The 14,305-nt window shown below is 35.9% G+C and overlaps 1 protein-coding gene across 1 annotated transcript; it reads right to left on the minus strand.

Annotated features, from left to right (window-relative positions):
- Positions 1-8,833: 8,833 nt before the first annotated feature.
- LOC149534650 (aspartic proteinase nepenthesin-1-like) lies at positions 8,834-11,152 on the minus strand. Its single transcript, XM_089806924.1, has one exon. It carries the CDS (start codon positions 10,559-10,561, stop codon positions 9,230-9,232), a length of 1,332 nt encoding a protein of 443 aa, XP_089663050.1. The 5' UTR covers positions 10,562-11,152; the 3' UTR covers positions 8,834-9,229.
- Between the last annotated feature and the right edge of the window lie 3,153 nt (positions 11,153-14,305).

Below are 14,305 nucleotides of genomic sequence, written 5' to 3' on the forward strand. Positions count from 1 at the left end.
ACCCCTAACCACATAGCTAATGTGATCTAATTAATGATTACATTAAGTATGGTTAGGGCTCCTAAGTCTTGTAACCACATAGATAATGTGATCTAATGGGTTAAAAGGGTTCATTAGATACCATATGTTCCCTTTTAACACATTTGAAGGTATTAAGTGTGGTTAGGGGTCCTCAGATCCCTAACCATGCACATAATTCAATTGAATGGGCCAAAAGGGTTCATAGGGTACCCTATGACCCCTTTTGAACCATTTAATGATATTATTTATGCTTACAAGTCCTAGAACCACTAAGGATAAATATAATTCCATCGAATGGTTCAAAAGGGGTTATAAACTACCTTATGACCCCTTTTGACCCATTTGATGACATTAATAGGGGTCATAGGGCACTCTATGACCCCTTTCGACTCATTTGAGCAAATGATATATGTTTGTAGGGGTCCTAGGATCCCTGAGAATGTATGTTCTCATTTAATGGGTCAAAAGGGATCATAGGGAACTCTTTGACCGCATTCAACCCATTCAAACAAATGATGTATGTCCCTTGGGTTCTAGGACCCCTGGGAACATATGTTGTCATATAATAGTTTGAAAGGGGTCACAAGGTACTCTATGAAGTCGCTTTTGACTCATTCGAAGACATGATATATGTTACTAGCAGTTTGAGGACCCCTAGGAACATATATTCTCATTCAATAGGTCAATAGGGGTCATAAGGTACCCTATGACCCCATTTGACTCATTCAAACACATGATATATGTCACTAGGAGTCATAGTACCCCTAGGAACATATGTTGACATATAATACCTTGAAAGGGGTCATAAGGTATTCTATGACCCATTTCAACTCATTTGAACAAATTATATATGTTCCTAGTGGTGCTAGGCCCCCTAGGAACATATAATATCATTCAATAGATCAAAAGGGGTCATAGGAAATTCTATGACCACATTTGACCCATTCAAATGCATGACGTATGTCTTTCAGGTTCCTAGGACCCTTAGTAACATATGGTGTCATATACTGGATGACCCCCTATGACGCTTTTCGATCCATTCAAACACATGATGTATGTCTGTAGGGGCCCTATTACCCATAGGAACATATGCTATCATATAATGGGTCGAAAGGGGAATCCATTCTAACAGATGATGTATGTCCCTAGGGGTCCTAGTACCACTAGGAACATATGTTGTCATATAATGGGTCGAAAGGCATCATAGAGTACTCTATGACCCCTTTCGACTCATTCGAACACATGATATATATTACCTAGGGTCCTATGACCCCTAGGAACATATGTTATCATTTAATGGGTCAAAAGGGGTCGTAGGGTACCATATGACTCCTTTCGACCCATACAAACAAATAATGTATGTCCCTAGGGAACCTAGGAGCCCTCAGAACATATGTTGTCATATAATGGGTTGAAAGTGGTTATAGGTTACTCCATGATGCCTTTTGACTCATTCAAACACATGATAGATATTCCCAAGGGTCCTAAGACCCCTAGGAACATATTTTCTCATTTAATGGGTCAAAAAGGGTCATAGGGCACCCGGTGACCCAATTCAACCCATTCAAACACATGATGTATGTCCCTAGGGGTCCTAAGACCCATAGAAACATATTTTGTCATATAATGGGTCGAGAGGGGTCATAACATATGCTATGACTCCTTTCAATCCATTAAAACACATGATATGTTGTCATACAATGAGTCAAAAGGGCTCACAAGGTACTTTATGAATTAAGAGATGAAATATTTGATGTCACACAAGTGTTAATATGTTATTACACTAAAGATTTACATTTATAAAAAAAAAATAGTGTCAAAATATAAAACCATGCACTAATAATATTACAATGGAGTAGCGATGAAAAAATATAGTGGATTGGATACTTCTAAAATATTAATAATATCCCAAAAAGAAAATAATGAAATATTTTTGTAGTTAACAATAAACAAAGGCTTTTGATCATTCAAAAAGAATATTTCCATAGTGGGGGTAATTCCTCAACCTAAGTGGTCTAAAAAACATTAATATCAAGTAATAATAGATGCCCACTTGTACATGTACTAGTGATAATATATAAATGACAACATTTATGCATATATATTGAGAATTTTCTGAATGACCACTGAGACATTTATGCATAAGTATTAGTAGTTCTTGAGGCTTTTGTAGTGTACAATTATTAGGGCATCTTTAAGTAGGTATTGAGTGACACTTTGTAATGACTACTTTTTATCCTTGTGCGTATAATAGATCCTACAATGCATCATTATGATTAGAAATACACTCCCTCTATGCATTTTATACAATATTGTGAGAACATATGAAATATTTGTTATAAGACCATGCTAATATATTTTTAAGCATAAACTTTGCATTCATATATTAAGACATAAAATATTTGTTTCCACACAATTTCTTATGGGTTATTAAACCAAAACTTTGAATTTATAAAAAAAAAATAGTGTCAATTTAAAACCATGTTATAAAATTTTCTACAGCTGTGAGCTATAAAACAATTAAATCTAGTTAGAAAGACAGAGATGAACAATAAATTTCATTAATCATTGATGATTTAAAATGTGCATAAGCATAATTTATACACAATTAAACCATCGTTAACAACAAAAAATTACGTTGAAAGAGAGACAATCAATGCATTCATCCTTGATATGTGCAGTTATGAATGAGTCATATGTATATTATGGATCAAAACAAAATGTAATTAGAATTAAATCCCCCTTGTAATTATACCTAAGGAGAACTTAAGCTAATGAGAAAAGGAGGAAAGAGGGAAAACCCAGTGGGAATAAACCACTCCCCTCAAAATTTATAGAGAGAAAATCTTGTGACATGAAAAATTGTAGACATTTCTTTGATCATACCCAGCAAGGTATTGGATGAAGAACTACCTCTAAAACTAAGATGAAGATTATGATCAATTTGCAATGGGCATTTGACAAACTAAGGGATAACATCTATCACTTGAAGATACAAAAAACAATAACATGCATAGCTCCCCCAACAAATGAATAGATGGAAAACAAAGGTAAAACATCTATCAATCAAGGATGTAGATGATACATTAATCTATGTGAGTAACCCCAATGACACTACTCAACCATTACAAAAATAAAATTCTTTTTGAAAATATAGGTGTCAATTATCTATAAAACTAATCAATTGTAGAAAAAAGGAAGCATTTGCACAAAGAGGCATGACAAATCCACAAAAATGGTGTGTCACTAAAGAGAAAAGAAATAAAAGACCCATGCAAAGATAACATGACTTTGGTCCATCTCTAATGTAGAATTGGTTCCAACCTCTAGAGCCATGACTTTTTGATGCAAGCCTCTACTAGTGGGCCTAAATATAATTGGTGGCTTCAGTTGAAAATTATTGTATGACATAGGAAGAGAAAATTTTGAAACTCTATTCTTTCAAACTCTAATGTTCAACACCTGCAAAAAAAAAAAAAAATCTTCTTCCTAACAACCTTAGCTCTAATACCATGTAAAAATTTCTACAACTTCATGCTATGTAACATTGAATCTAACTAAGAAATAAGAAAAATAACTTCTATATACATAAAATTAAAGAAAAACAGAGATAAACAATGAATTTAATTAATTATTGGTGATTTATTATATGTATAAACATAATTTATACAAAACTAAACCACAAGAGAAAATAATGGTGAAAGAGAGACAATCAAGGCATTCATCCTTGATCATGCAATTACAAATAAATCATTTGTAAATTACGAGAGAAAAATGTTAGAACTAGCACTTGCATTGGAGCATGGTGCAAGTGTATAGCTGATAGATGAGAATAAATAATTTGTCTAGAGCCAACTTGTATTAAATAAAGGAATATTATTAAATATTTAGATTAGGCCAACATAATCTAAAACTGATTTGTTGCTTGACCCGTTCTTAACTTCTGATATTAACTACATTTTCATTTCCAATGTATCTTGATCAAAAAATGAACTTATTTCACACACGTAGGGACAAAAATATCAGTCTATCTAAGGTGTGTTTAACATATTTCCCATTAAAGATTTATCTGGAATAAAAGTAGGAGTAGGGGAGTCTATTATTATGCCATCAAATGCACTTATTTTGCAAGAGGCATGTAAAACATGGCATTTGCGGTGCACTACTCTTCGTGATGCAGTGTAAGATAGGAGAATCCCCAAAGGAGATGCCCAAATTCCCAACAAATAACTACATAATGAAAACAACAATGCCAAACCACAATAAAGCAAGATCTGATACCAAATCATAACTCTTTATTATAAATAACTAATTACATGCAATATGCCCGGTTGTAAGGCCTTCTGAGTTAGGGCCAAATACAAACAACAATTACAATATTAGTTCTACAAGATCCCACAAGATCCAACTTACAATCTCAATCCCAATCTCAACCCTAATCTTAGCTAGTCCATATTCACAACTAGATAAGAACACTAAGAAGAATCCACACTTGTACCCTCATGTCCACCAAACAATCCTCTAGTTCTCAAGCCACAAACCTAGCTTTTCAAAGTTCACATCCTCTTCTCCAAGATGGATCTTCCTCCCAATCATGCCTAAATACTCTACAAGACCCCCTACTTATACCCAACTAAGCCGCAAGTCAGCCTAGTTCATTACAAAGTAAATTAAATCCCTCATATTAAATATATGTTGAGCCACAAGTCAGCTACAACACAAATTAAATACCCCTACATAAATTAACTACTAACAATCAGCACATAGACAACTCAACACCAATAGGAACCAAGACCAAATTGAGTGTCAGCAAAACCAATCCAAGCACTAGTAATTTCACAAGCATCACCGAGCTCCAAGACCTTGTCGAGCACCACAGTGCATTCTGAGCTCCTAGAGCATGGTGAGCATCACAGAGCATGCCGAGCTCTATAGTGTATGTCGAGCTCCCAAGCATAAACTATGCCCAATAGTAACCAAGCAGCACTTCCTTGGTGACCAAGTCCACAACCGCAAACCAAAAATCATCCAACATGCAGGATTGCAAGAAAGCCTAGGATGCTTGTGCATCAGATACCCCAGGTTTGAAAAGATTTTCTAGAAACTGGAAGAAAATCTTCTAGGATTCAACACATAAATCAAAAACTATTTCTTCACATATCCTCCAATCTTCAACTTGTACACTCTTTCCTTTGTTCTTCTTTTGTTTTTTCATGTCCATCCTCGATGTGCTACAAGTATGTTTTCCATACTGATCTCCAACCTTCTCAAAATCTACCAACTCAACTGAACTGCCAATACTCAGGTTCCTCCTACCGAGCTCTTCATTTTACAAAGGAATCAGGGAAAACTTCTTGCCACCTTTCTCAACAGTAAACTCATTCTTGACACAATCATGCACAACCCTACAATCATACTGCCAAGGTCTACCAAGTAACACATGAAAATTGTTCATGTCCACAATATCACACAACACTTGATCCTTATACTACTCAATCTAGAAATCAACAAGGAATTGCTCCCTCACTTCCAAAGCATGCTCACCTTGCAACTAGCCAATCCTGTAAGGATAAAGTTGTCTTACTCTCTTCAAACCAAGTTTCTCAACCATCTCCTTAGCAAAAAGGTTATCAGTACTACCACCATCCACAATCACCTTGAAGACTTTACCACCAGACTTACAAGAAGTGCTAAACAAACTAGTCCTCTGATCAAAATCCAGTGTTCTCTAAACAACCAGTACTCATCGAGCTATCAAAGTCTCTCCTTTCTCGGCCTTACTGTCTTGGACTACAACCTCATCACAACAACTATCCTACCATGCAGACATTCAAAATATCTATGTCCTTTCCCACGTTTGAAACAATTACTTCTAAACCCACCTCCACCTATCCTCCTTTTCTGATCAACAGGCTTTGGTTTACCTTCAAAACTCAGTTTAGTTTGTGCCAAGCTATCATGCTTTTCTTTTCCTCTAGCATTACCTTGACTTTTCATCTTCAACTTATCTTCTTCCTTCAGAGCATACTAATAAGCATCCTCAATTGAAGAAATGTTCATCATACCAACCTCATCCTGCATATTGAATCTCAAACCATTAATGTACCAAGCTATCTTTTCCGTTGACAATTCTCTATGACCAGACCAAATAGTCAATTTGTAGAACTCCTCGGTATAATCTTTCATAGTCATATATTTCTGTTTCATATTCCACAACCTCTTAAACAAATCAAGTTCATAATTAGTAGGAATGAACTTATCCTTTAACTTAGTCACCATCAATCTCCATCTAGAGATCTTCATTTCGCCTTCCTCTTCTCCATCTCTTTGCAATTCTTTCCACCAAAGAGTAGCATGTCCTTTCAACTTAATTTGTACCAACCTCACTCTGAGTGGATCCTCAATATCCTCAAGCTCAAAGTAGTCTTCCAATTCACCAATCTAATCAATCACGTCTTCAGGAGTCAAAGTACCTGAGAAATTAGAAACCTCCATCTTATGCTTCAGCATTAACTAAGATCTAGGTCTAGCAAACTCTCCAACCCTAGTTTCGATAGGTCTCTCTACATAATTGGTTTTGTCCTCAGCACTAGATCCAATAACTTCAAAGTGTTCAACAACTTCCTCATAACTAGCTTTAGTACTCACATCCCCAGGTACACCACCTAAAGCACTCACAATTTCAACAATCATGGCACTCTTCATCAATGCAATCTCAAATATGAATTTTGCTCTAATCTTCTCTAAGATCCTTTCTTCCACAACATTACTAAGATCATCAATCGCCCTAGGGTCCACTCTTCTCAGAGGCAACTTCCAAAATTTTTGCAAACCCTAAGCAATACCAAATCTAGAAGATCAATCAGCTCCACAAGATCAACCTTCTCTACAAATCTTGGTGTAAACTGCCTCAACTTCAACGATTTGTTCAACACACTCAAGAACAACCTCCGCTCTAATACCACCTAATGTAGTGCAAGGTAGGAGAATCCCCAAAGGAGATGTCCAAACCCCCAACAAATAACCACATAGTGGAAACAAAAAAAAAACCACAATAAAGCAAGATCTAATGCCAAATCACAACTCTTTATTATACATAACTGATTACATGCAATATGCTTGGTTGTAAAGCCTTCCGAGTTAGGGCCAAATACAAACAACAATTACAATATCAATTCTGCAAGATCCCACAAGATCCAACTTACAATCTCAATCCCAATCTCAACTAGTCCAAATTCACAACTTGATAAGAACACTAAGAAGAATCCACGCTTGTACCCTCAGGTCCACCAAGCAATCCTCTGGTTCTCAAACCACAATCCTAGCTCTTCAAAGTTTGCATCCTCTTCTCCAAGATGGATCTTCCTCCCAATCATGCCTAAAGACTCTACAAGACCCCCTACTTATACCCAACTAAGCCACAAGTCAGCCCAGTTCATTACAAACTAAATTAAATTCCTCATATTAAACATATGTTGAGCCACAAGTCAGCTACAACACAAATTAAATACCCCTACATAAATTAAATACTAACAGTCAGCTCACAAACAACTTGACACCAACAAGAACCAAGACCAAACCAAGTGTCAGTAAAACCAAATTGAGCATCAATAAATTCACAATCATCACCGAGCTCCAAGACCTTGCCAAGCACCAAGACCTTGCCGAGCTCCCAGAGCATGTCGAGCATCATAAAGCATGTCGAACTCCATAGTGTATGATTAGCTCTCAGAGTATGTCGAGCTCCCAAGCATAAACTATGCCCAACAATGATCGAACACCACTTCTTTGGTGACCAAGTACACAACCTCAAACCAGAACTCCTTCAAATGCATAATTGCAAGAAAGCCTAGGATGCTCCTGCATCACTTGAGATGCAAGCAAAGCAGATATGACAGTTTTGAGGCAATCAAAATCACTTCGTAGGGCTTACTTGGGTTGTTCAATAGCCTTAGGAGGAGCTTCCAATACACACAATACAAAACACAAAGCACAACTAATGAAAGCGAATTGGAATTTGAAATACTTGGTGGGATAGATTGAGACGAACATATTGGTTGTCGTTAATGCTTAAGAAGGCAGACATTTCTTCTTTGTCTTCAATAATTATGAGCAAAATTGGCAACCATGTTGTTCCGTTGAAGCAGTAGAACCTCGATGGCTTATCTCGCTTTATTTTGCGCTTCAAGGAATAGGTTTGTCACCTCTGAGCTCCTCAAGCCCTCTGCACGGCTCAATAATCCCACCAAGAAGAGGATTACGACTAGGTGGCAAAATAGGCCCATTTTCAACAAACTTGCAAACTCGGAATAACAACTAATAACAATTGATAAGAACTGATCATGTTTTACTTTTAAGAGATTGAAATATGACAATTCTGTACAGCAAAATTCTTCTTATATACAAGGATGACATGGTACAACCATTAATGTGTATTAATTTTTGGAAAACATTCATGTGAGGTCAGATTTCCGTGTGAGAATCTTTCCATGGTTTTGTGATTCATAATGCACTATGCTAAACAATATTCTGGAATTATGCATCTATTTTTAACTGATCTGATAATATATTAATAATCTAAAGTTGCTAGCATTATGTTTTTGAGTTTTCAATTCAAAATCAGTTTTTTTTTAGAGCGTATCTCAGTAGAAATAACAAATAAGTAAACATTAGAGCCATTCGGGCTTCAGATCCTTTTCAGCCAGTTTGAATAACACTAACAGAGGCACCCTATTGAACTAATGATAATCCGGCTGTCTGGATACTTTTCAACACATTAATAATATCCGAAAGGAAAACAAAAATAAAGAGCTATTTTTCTAGTTAACAACAAACAAAAAGATTTTTGGACATTCTCAAAGAAAACTCCCATTTTAACTGTTCTCTTTTTCAAGTTTACATCAACCCATCACCTTCGTCGACGTTGATATCATAGAACAAGACAAGACAAGTTTGGACATCACCCAACATTTCAAATGCAAGATTCCATCAGAATCTGCAGATTACATTCAGGGATTTACAGTGTAACCTGCTGCTCCAGGTGGAAAGATCACAACATTCTCGTTAGCTGTCTACGAACTGCAATCTTCTTGACCGCCATAGATTCAGATCCAAGTACACATCCGTGATAAGAAACAATCAAACCTTGTGTTGAAATTTGCAATCTCAGACATCAATTAGCAGGTCTATCAAGGCGCCTCTAACAGCGTTACAAAGAGCTACAATTCTCCGGCTTGAAGGAGATCTTATTCCCGGCATGATCAAAATGAAAATGAAAATTCTGCTGCGCCAAGTTACCCAAGACAGAAAAAGACCCACTCTGAGCAAAGGCAAAGCACCAGAGATCAGGACCGGCCTCGAGGTAAAAATTCTCCAGAGGAAGATTCATGTCAATGCCTCCCTGGAAATGGAAAGTAACAGAGGGAAATCTCGAAGGCCTTGTTCCGTAGCACAGATCCAGAGGCACAGGAGGCCCCTTCAAGGGCTTCAAGCCCACAATCTTTTTAATGGCCTTTTTCAGCGGCCTGTAAATGGATCTCACAAAGTAAGTCAGTGTTGTTCCACTGTCAATGATCACTCCTCCATTGCCGCCATGTTTGACCTTAAATGCCCTCAATGGAATCGGAAGGGCTTCACCAGAAACGGTCACACCAGTCATGGGAATGTACCAGAGGGAAGGATTCAAGCCGTTTTGCACCAATCTCAGAGTATGCCCTCCCCTGAAATCAGCCGCCTGGCCGAAAAAAAGAGGGCTTGTTAGTTTATGGGGAGAGTTAATGGGCAGCAAGCAATATGAGAATTTATACGAGATCTTGGGACCCAATTGGGAAAGCAGCGACAATGGGCCTCTTCCCAATCCGACCAGCCCATTGTTGCCGTGAGATTTGCCCTGGTTGTTATGGCCGCACCCGAACGCAATGTTCAGGGCCTTTGCGCTCCTCCCAATGGTGAATGTCTCGTAGGCAAGAACACCGGCTGTAAAAGTTGAATCCGCATAGGAGTAAGTGTATTGGCATCCTCGGAGGCACCGGAGGCTGAATGGTTCCAGGGCTAGGCAGAATTGATCCTCGCAGGGGAGGCGTTTGTATGTGATTGATTTCCTCGGATCGAAAAGCGGCCTCCTCTGTTTCATACATGGCCGGCAGGGTTTGCATTGTGTCCAGATCAGATCGCTGCCTGTGTCAATTATGGCCTTCATTCTCACTCCCGGTGTTCCTACTGCAAGAGACATCAGGAATTCTCCGTCCCCAACATGAACCGGTGTTCGAATCCCCATTGTGAGGTTCCCGATTCGTGTCTGGCTTCGAAACACGGCGGATCTGATTCGATCCGGAAGACCCAAGTCATTGTCCCTCCGATTCATATGTACCCTGAATCCCAACCCCCCTTTTTCAATCGAGGAATCGTTTATGAGCATGGAATTGGAAGAACCCATTGTGGAGATTAATTGGAGAATCAACAGCAATTTGAATCTCACTCCCCCCATTTTCATAATCGGCCTGAGCTCGAAGCCCATTCCCTCCATTTTCATAATGGGCATCTTCAGCAACTTGAGATTTCTGAATCCCCTGAAGGAAGAAATGGGGATTTGTTAGGTTAGTTCTTCCTGGCTCAAGAATCACATCTGAATGCCAAAAACAATGCGATCTTGAGGGGAGGAGAGAGTTATGGGGTTAATTCTTGCTGATTCAAGAATTTACATGCGAATGAAAACTGTCAGGGACTTATAAGCCCGGTAAAAGTTTGTTGCGTGGAGTTTGTAGTCCTGGTAATGGGGGATTCACGCGGTAAATCCCCTATCCTCCATTCACATGGATTCTATGGCGTATTGCGATGATTTCCCAGTCTAGCGCCAGTCTATCACACACACACAAATAGGGTCTGCCATAATTTTTGGGATTTTATCAGGTAAAACCAGCTCATCTGTGCATCGAGAATGCACATCTACGTCTTGTTTTCCTGAAATCCTTGTTTCGTTTTCTTGCGGTCTGTGTTTTGCATCCATTAATAGAATGCTTCGAGCTGGTGCTTCTGAGTTGCCTTCGAGTCCTCATTTTATGGAAGATTGTTAAGGTTGTTCTAAAAACCAGGGCATATGTTTTTGAGAAGCTTGTTGAAAAGATTGCAAAGATGCCGTGTACATTTTGAAAAACGAGGGTGTTGCTTAAACGTATAGGCATTGTACTCATGCTGACATGGTTTTTTCACGTGGAAGAATTTTTTATTGTTGTTAAAATTTAGATCCAATTTTTTTTCAAGGGCTAAAGTCTTTTAGGGTACAATTGAAGTCTTATTAGTATTTGCCCATAATTAGTTTGGTTTAATTATTTTGTAAGAGTGCTTAAATAATTTTATAAAGTAATGTGCAAAATATTTAAATAACAAACTGAAAAAAATGATTTTTGGTTAATAAATTTGAGGTCTTATACATCACGAAATTTAACAATTTTTAAGCCAATTTGTTCCGATCCACTACCTCATTCAACTCTCCAATGTATGTTATGAAAAATATTAAAGTATTTTTTCTAATACTATTTAATTTTAATAATGATTAAATAAATACATTTCCTATAGATATCATTTTGATACATTATTATAAACTTACTTGTTTTAAAATCTATATATATAGACTTTCATAATATTAATAAAAAATATTTTTTACTTTTTACTTTATTATTATTTATGTATAAGTTCACATATTAAATAAATATTATTTTCTATATTTATATTATATTTTGACATTACCACTTTATTTTTCACTATATTTTAATATTCAATTTATTTTTCAGTCATTTATATACTATACTTTTATATTCAATTCTATTTTTATACTATATTTTTATAATCAAATTTTCAATATTAAATATTATAGTGTCCAACATGTGTACTTATCAATACTTGATCTATAACATTCAATTCAACTTTACCAATTGGCTATATGTAATATTTCTAACAAAATATATTAAAAATAATAATTATCTTATATTGTGTTGCTTAAAATTTTTGAGAAATATGAGAGGATTTAGAGGAAAACATTAAGAATATGTAAATGTTTCAAAAACTAAATTAAATTTGCTCGTGCAAATTGAACATATTTTATTATTTTGGTCATACACATCACCAACAAACATGCCTTTCTATAAGGAGTTTTTATTATTTCATCTTATTTAAACTTTTGATTAAGCAAGGAATTACATTGCAGTTAGAGTTAAAGGTTTTGTGTCTGTGGACAACGATCCCTTATTCTCGTCATGCTCCGTTGTTTTTGCCATGTTTGTGTCCATGACTCCCTTCTTTTAATGGTCATCTATGTGCTTTTATTGTAGCCATGACTTACCTATTTCTACCACCATCTTTATTGTCTTTCCATTGTTGCACTTATCGAACTTTTTTCCTTCAAATTTTAGAATTTATATTTAGGAATTTGGATAGTCCATTTATAACTATTTGAGGGTTTTTTCTTGGTTGCATGAATTGGGGGTAGTGTTTACAAATAGATCATTCTAAATAGAAGTGAGCCTGGGCCTTAAAATAGTAGGCTTAGATTCAATTCAATGGGTTCCTGAGGTGCGCTGGTGGTTAAGGATTGTCACCTTTGCACCATATAGCCCCCCTATCCACTCGGCAATAGCAATAGCAATAGGGGGTGTTATAGATGGAAATGGTTTTCAAATCTAAGGGTTTTGATTTTATTTTTTCTCAAATTCCCTTTTATTCTAGTCTATTTTCTTTTCTATTTGCTACCATAGTAGTGTATGAATAATCTTATATTTCATAGAAAAATCTAAAGCCTTTGTGAAAAAGGCATTTCATGTTTTCAGCATGCCATGAAGTAAAAAATGTAGGGGCATTGAATGCACTCATAGACAACTTAGTGCCCTAAGTCTAGTTTTCTTTTCTTTTTCTTTTTTGTACTTAACTTTATTTTATGTTGCTACTCTTACTCTATATGTCTAGTAGGTACTACGAAAATGGACTTTTGAATGACTCAGAGGAGAGAAACATAGTCAAGTTTAATTTGTAGGTCTAGCAGGTACTACGAAAAATGAACTTTTCAATAACTAAGAGGATACATACATACTTTCGGAACTTGGACAATAAAATTATAACTATTTAATGGTTTTTTCTTAGCTGTTTGAATTGGGGGCATTGTTTACAAATATCATTATGGTTTTCAAATGTAAGGGTTCTGATTTGGTTTTTCTCAAATTCCCTTATATTCTAATCTATTTTCTTTTCTATTTGCCATCATAGTAGTGCATGAATGATCTTATACTTCATATAAAAATCTAAAGGCTTTGTTCAAAAGGCATTTTATGTTTTAAGCATGCCTTGAAGTAAAAAATGTAGGGGCGGTGAATGCACTCTTAGACAATATAGTGCCCTAAGTCTAGTTTTATTTTCTCTTTTTTCTACTTCACTTTATTTTATGTTGCTACTCTTACTCTGTAGGTCTAGCAGGTACTACAAAAATGAATTTTTCAACAACTCAAAGGAGGGATACATACTCAGGTTTACTTTGTAGGTCTAGCAGGTACTAAGAAAAATGACATTTTCAATAACTTAGAGGAGACATACATATTTTTAGGAACCTGGACAATAAAATTAGAACTATTCAATGGTTTTTTTCTTGGTTGTTTGAATTGGGTGCATTGTTTACAAATATCATTTTGGTTTTCAAATTTAAGATTTTTTATTTAGTTTTTTTTCTCAAATTCCCTTCAGTTCTAGTCTATTTTCTTTTCTATTTGCTACCATAGAAGTGTATGAGTGATCTTATATTTCATATAAAAATCTAAAGCCTTTATGAAAAAGGCATTTCATGTTTTAAGCATGCCTTGAAGTAAAAGATGCACGGGCATTAAATGCACTCATAGACAACTTAGTGCCCTAAGTTTATTTTTCTTTTCTTTTTTCTTTTTTCTACTTAGCTTTATTGTACATTGCTACTCTTACTCTATAAGTCTAGTAGGTACTACAAAAATGGATTTTTCAACAACTCAAAGGAGAGAGATATAGTCAGGTTTACTTTGTAGCTCTATAAGGTACTACGAAAAATGGATTTTTCAATAACATAGAGGAGACATACATATATTTAGGAACTTGGATAATATAATTAAAACTATAATTTGACATATTTTTCTTAGCTTGTGAATTGGCCACATTGTTTACAAATATCATTCTGGTTTTCAAATGCAAGGGTTTTGATTTGGTTTTTTCTCAAATTTTCTTCTCTTCTAGTCTATTTTCTTTTCTATTTTCTACCATAGTAGTGTATGAATGA

Source organism: Cupressus sempervirens, chromosome 10 (assembly GCF_028749045.1).
Source record: "Cupressus sempervirens isolate cs-2001-9-10 chromosome 10, ASM2874904v1, whole genome shotgun sequence".
Classification (NCBI taxonomy): domain Eukaryota; kingdom Viridiplantae; phylum Streptophyta; class Pinopsida; order Cupressales; family Cupressaceae; genus Cupressus; species Cupressus sempervirens.

What these genes read in the sequence shown, in the direction of transcription:
- LOC149534650 (XM_089806924.1), bottom strand. Translation starts at nt 10,561, where the DNA reads ATGCCCATTATGAAAATGGAGGGAATGGGCTTCGAGCTCAGGCCGATT.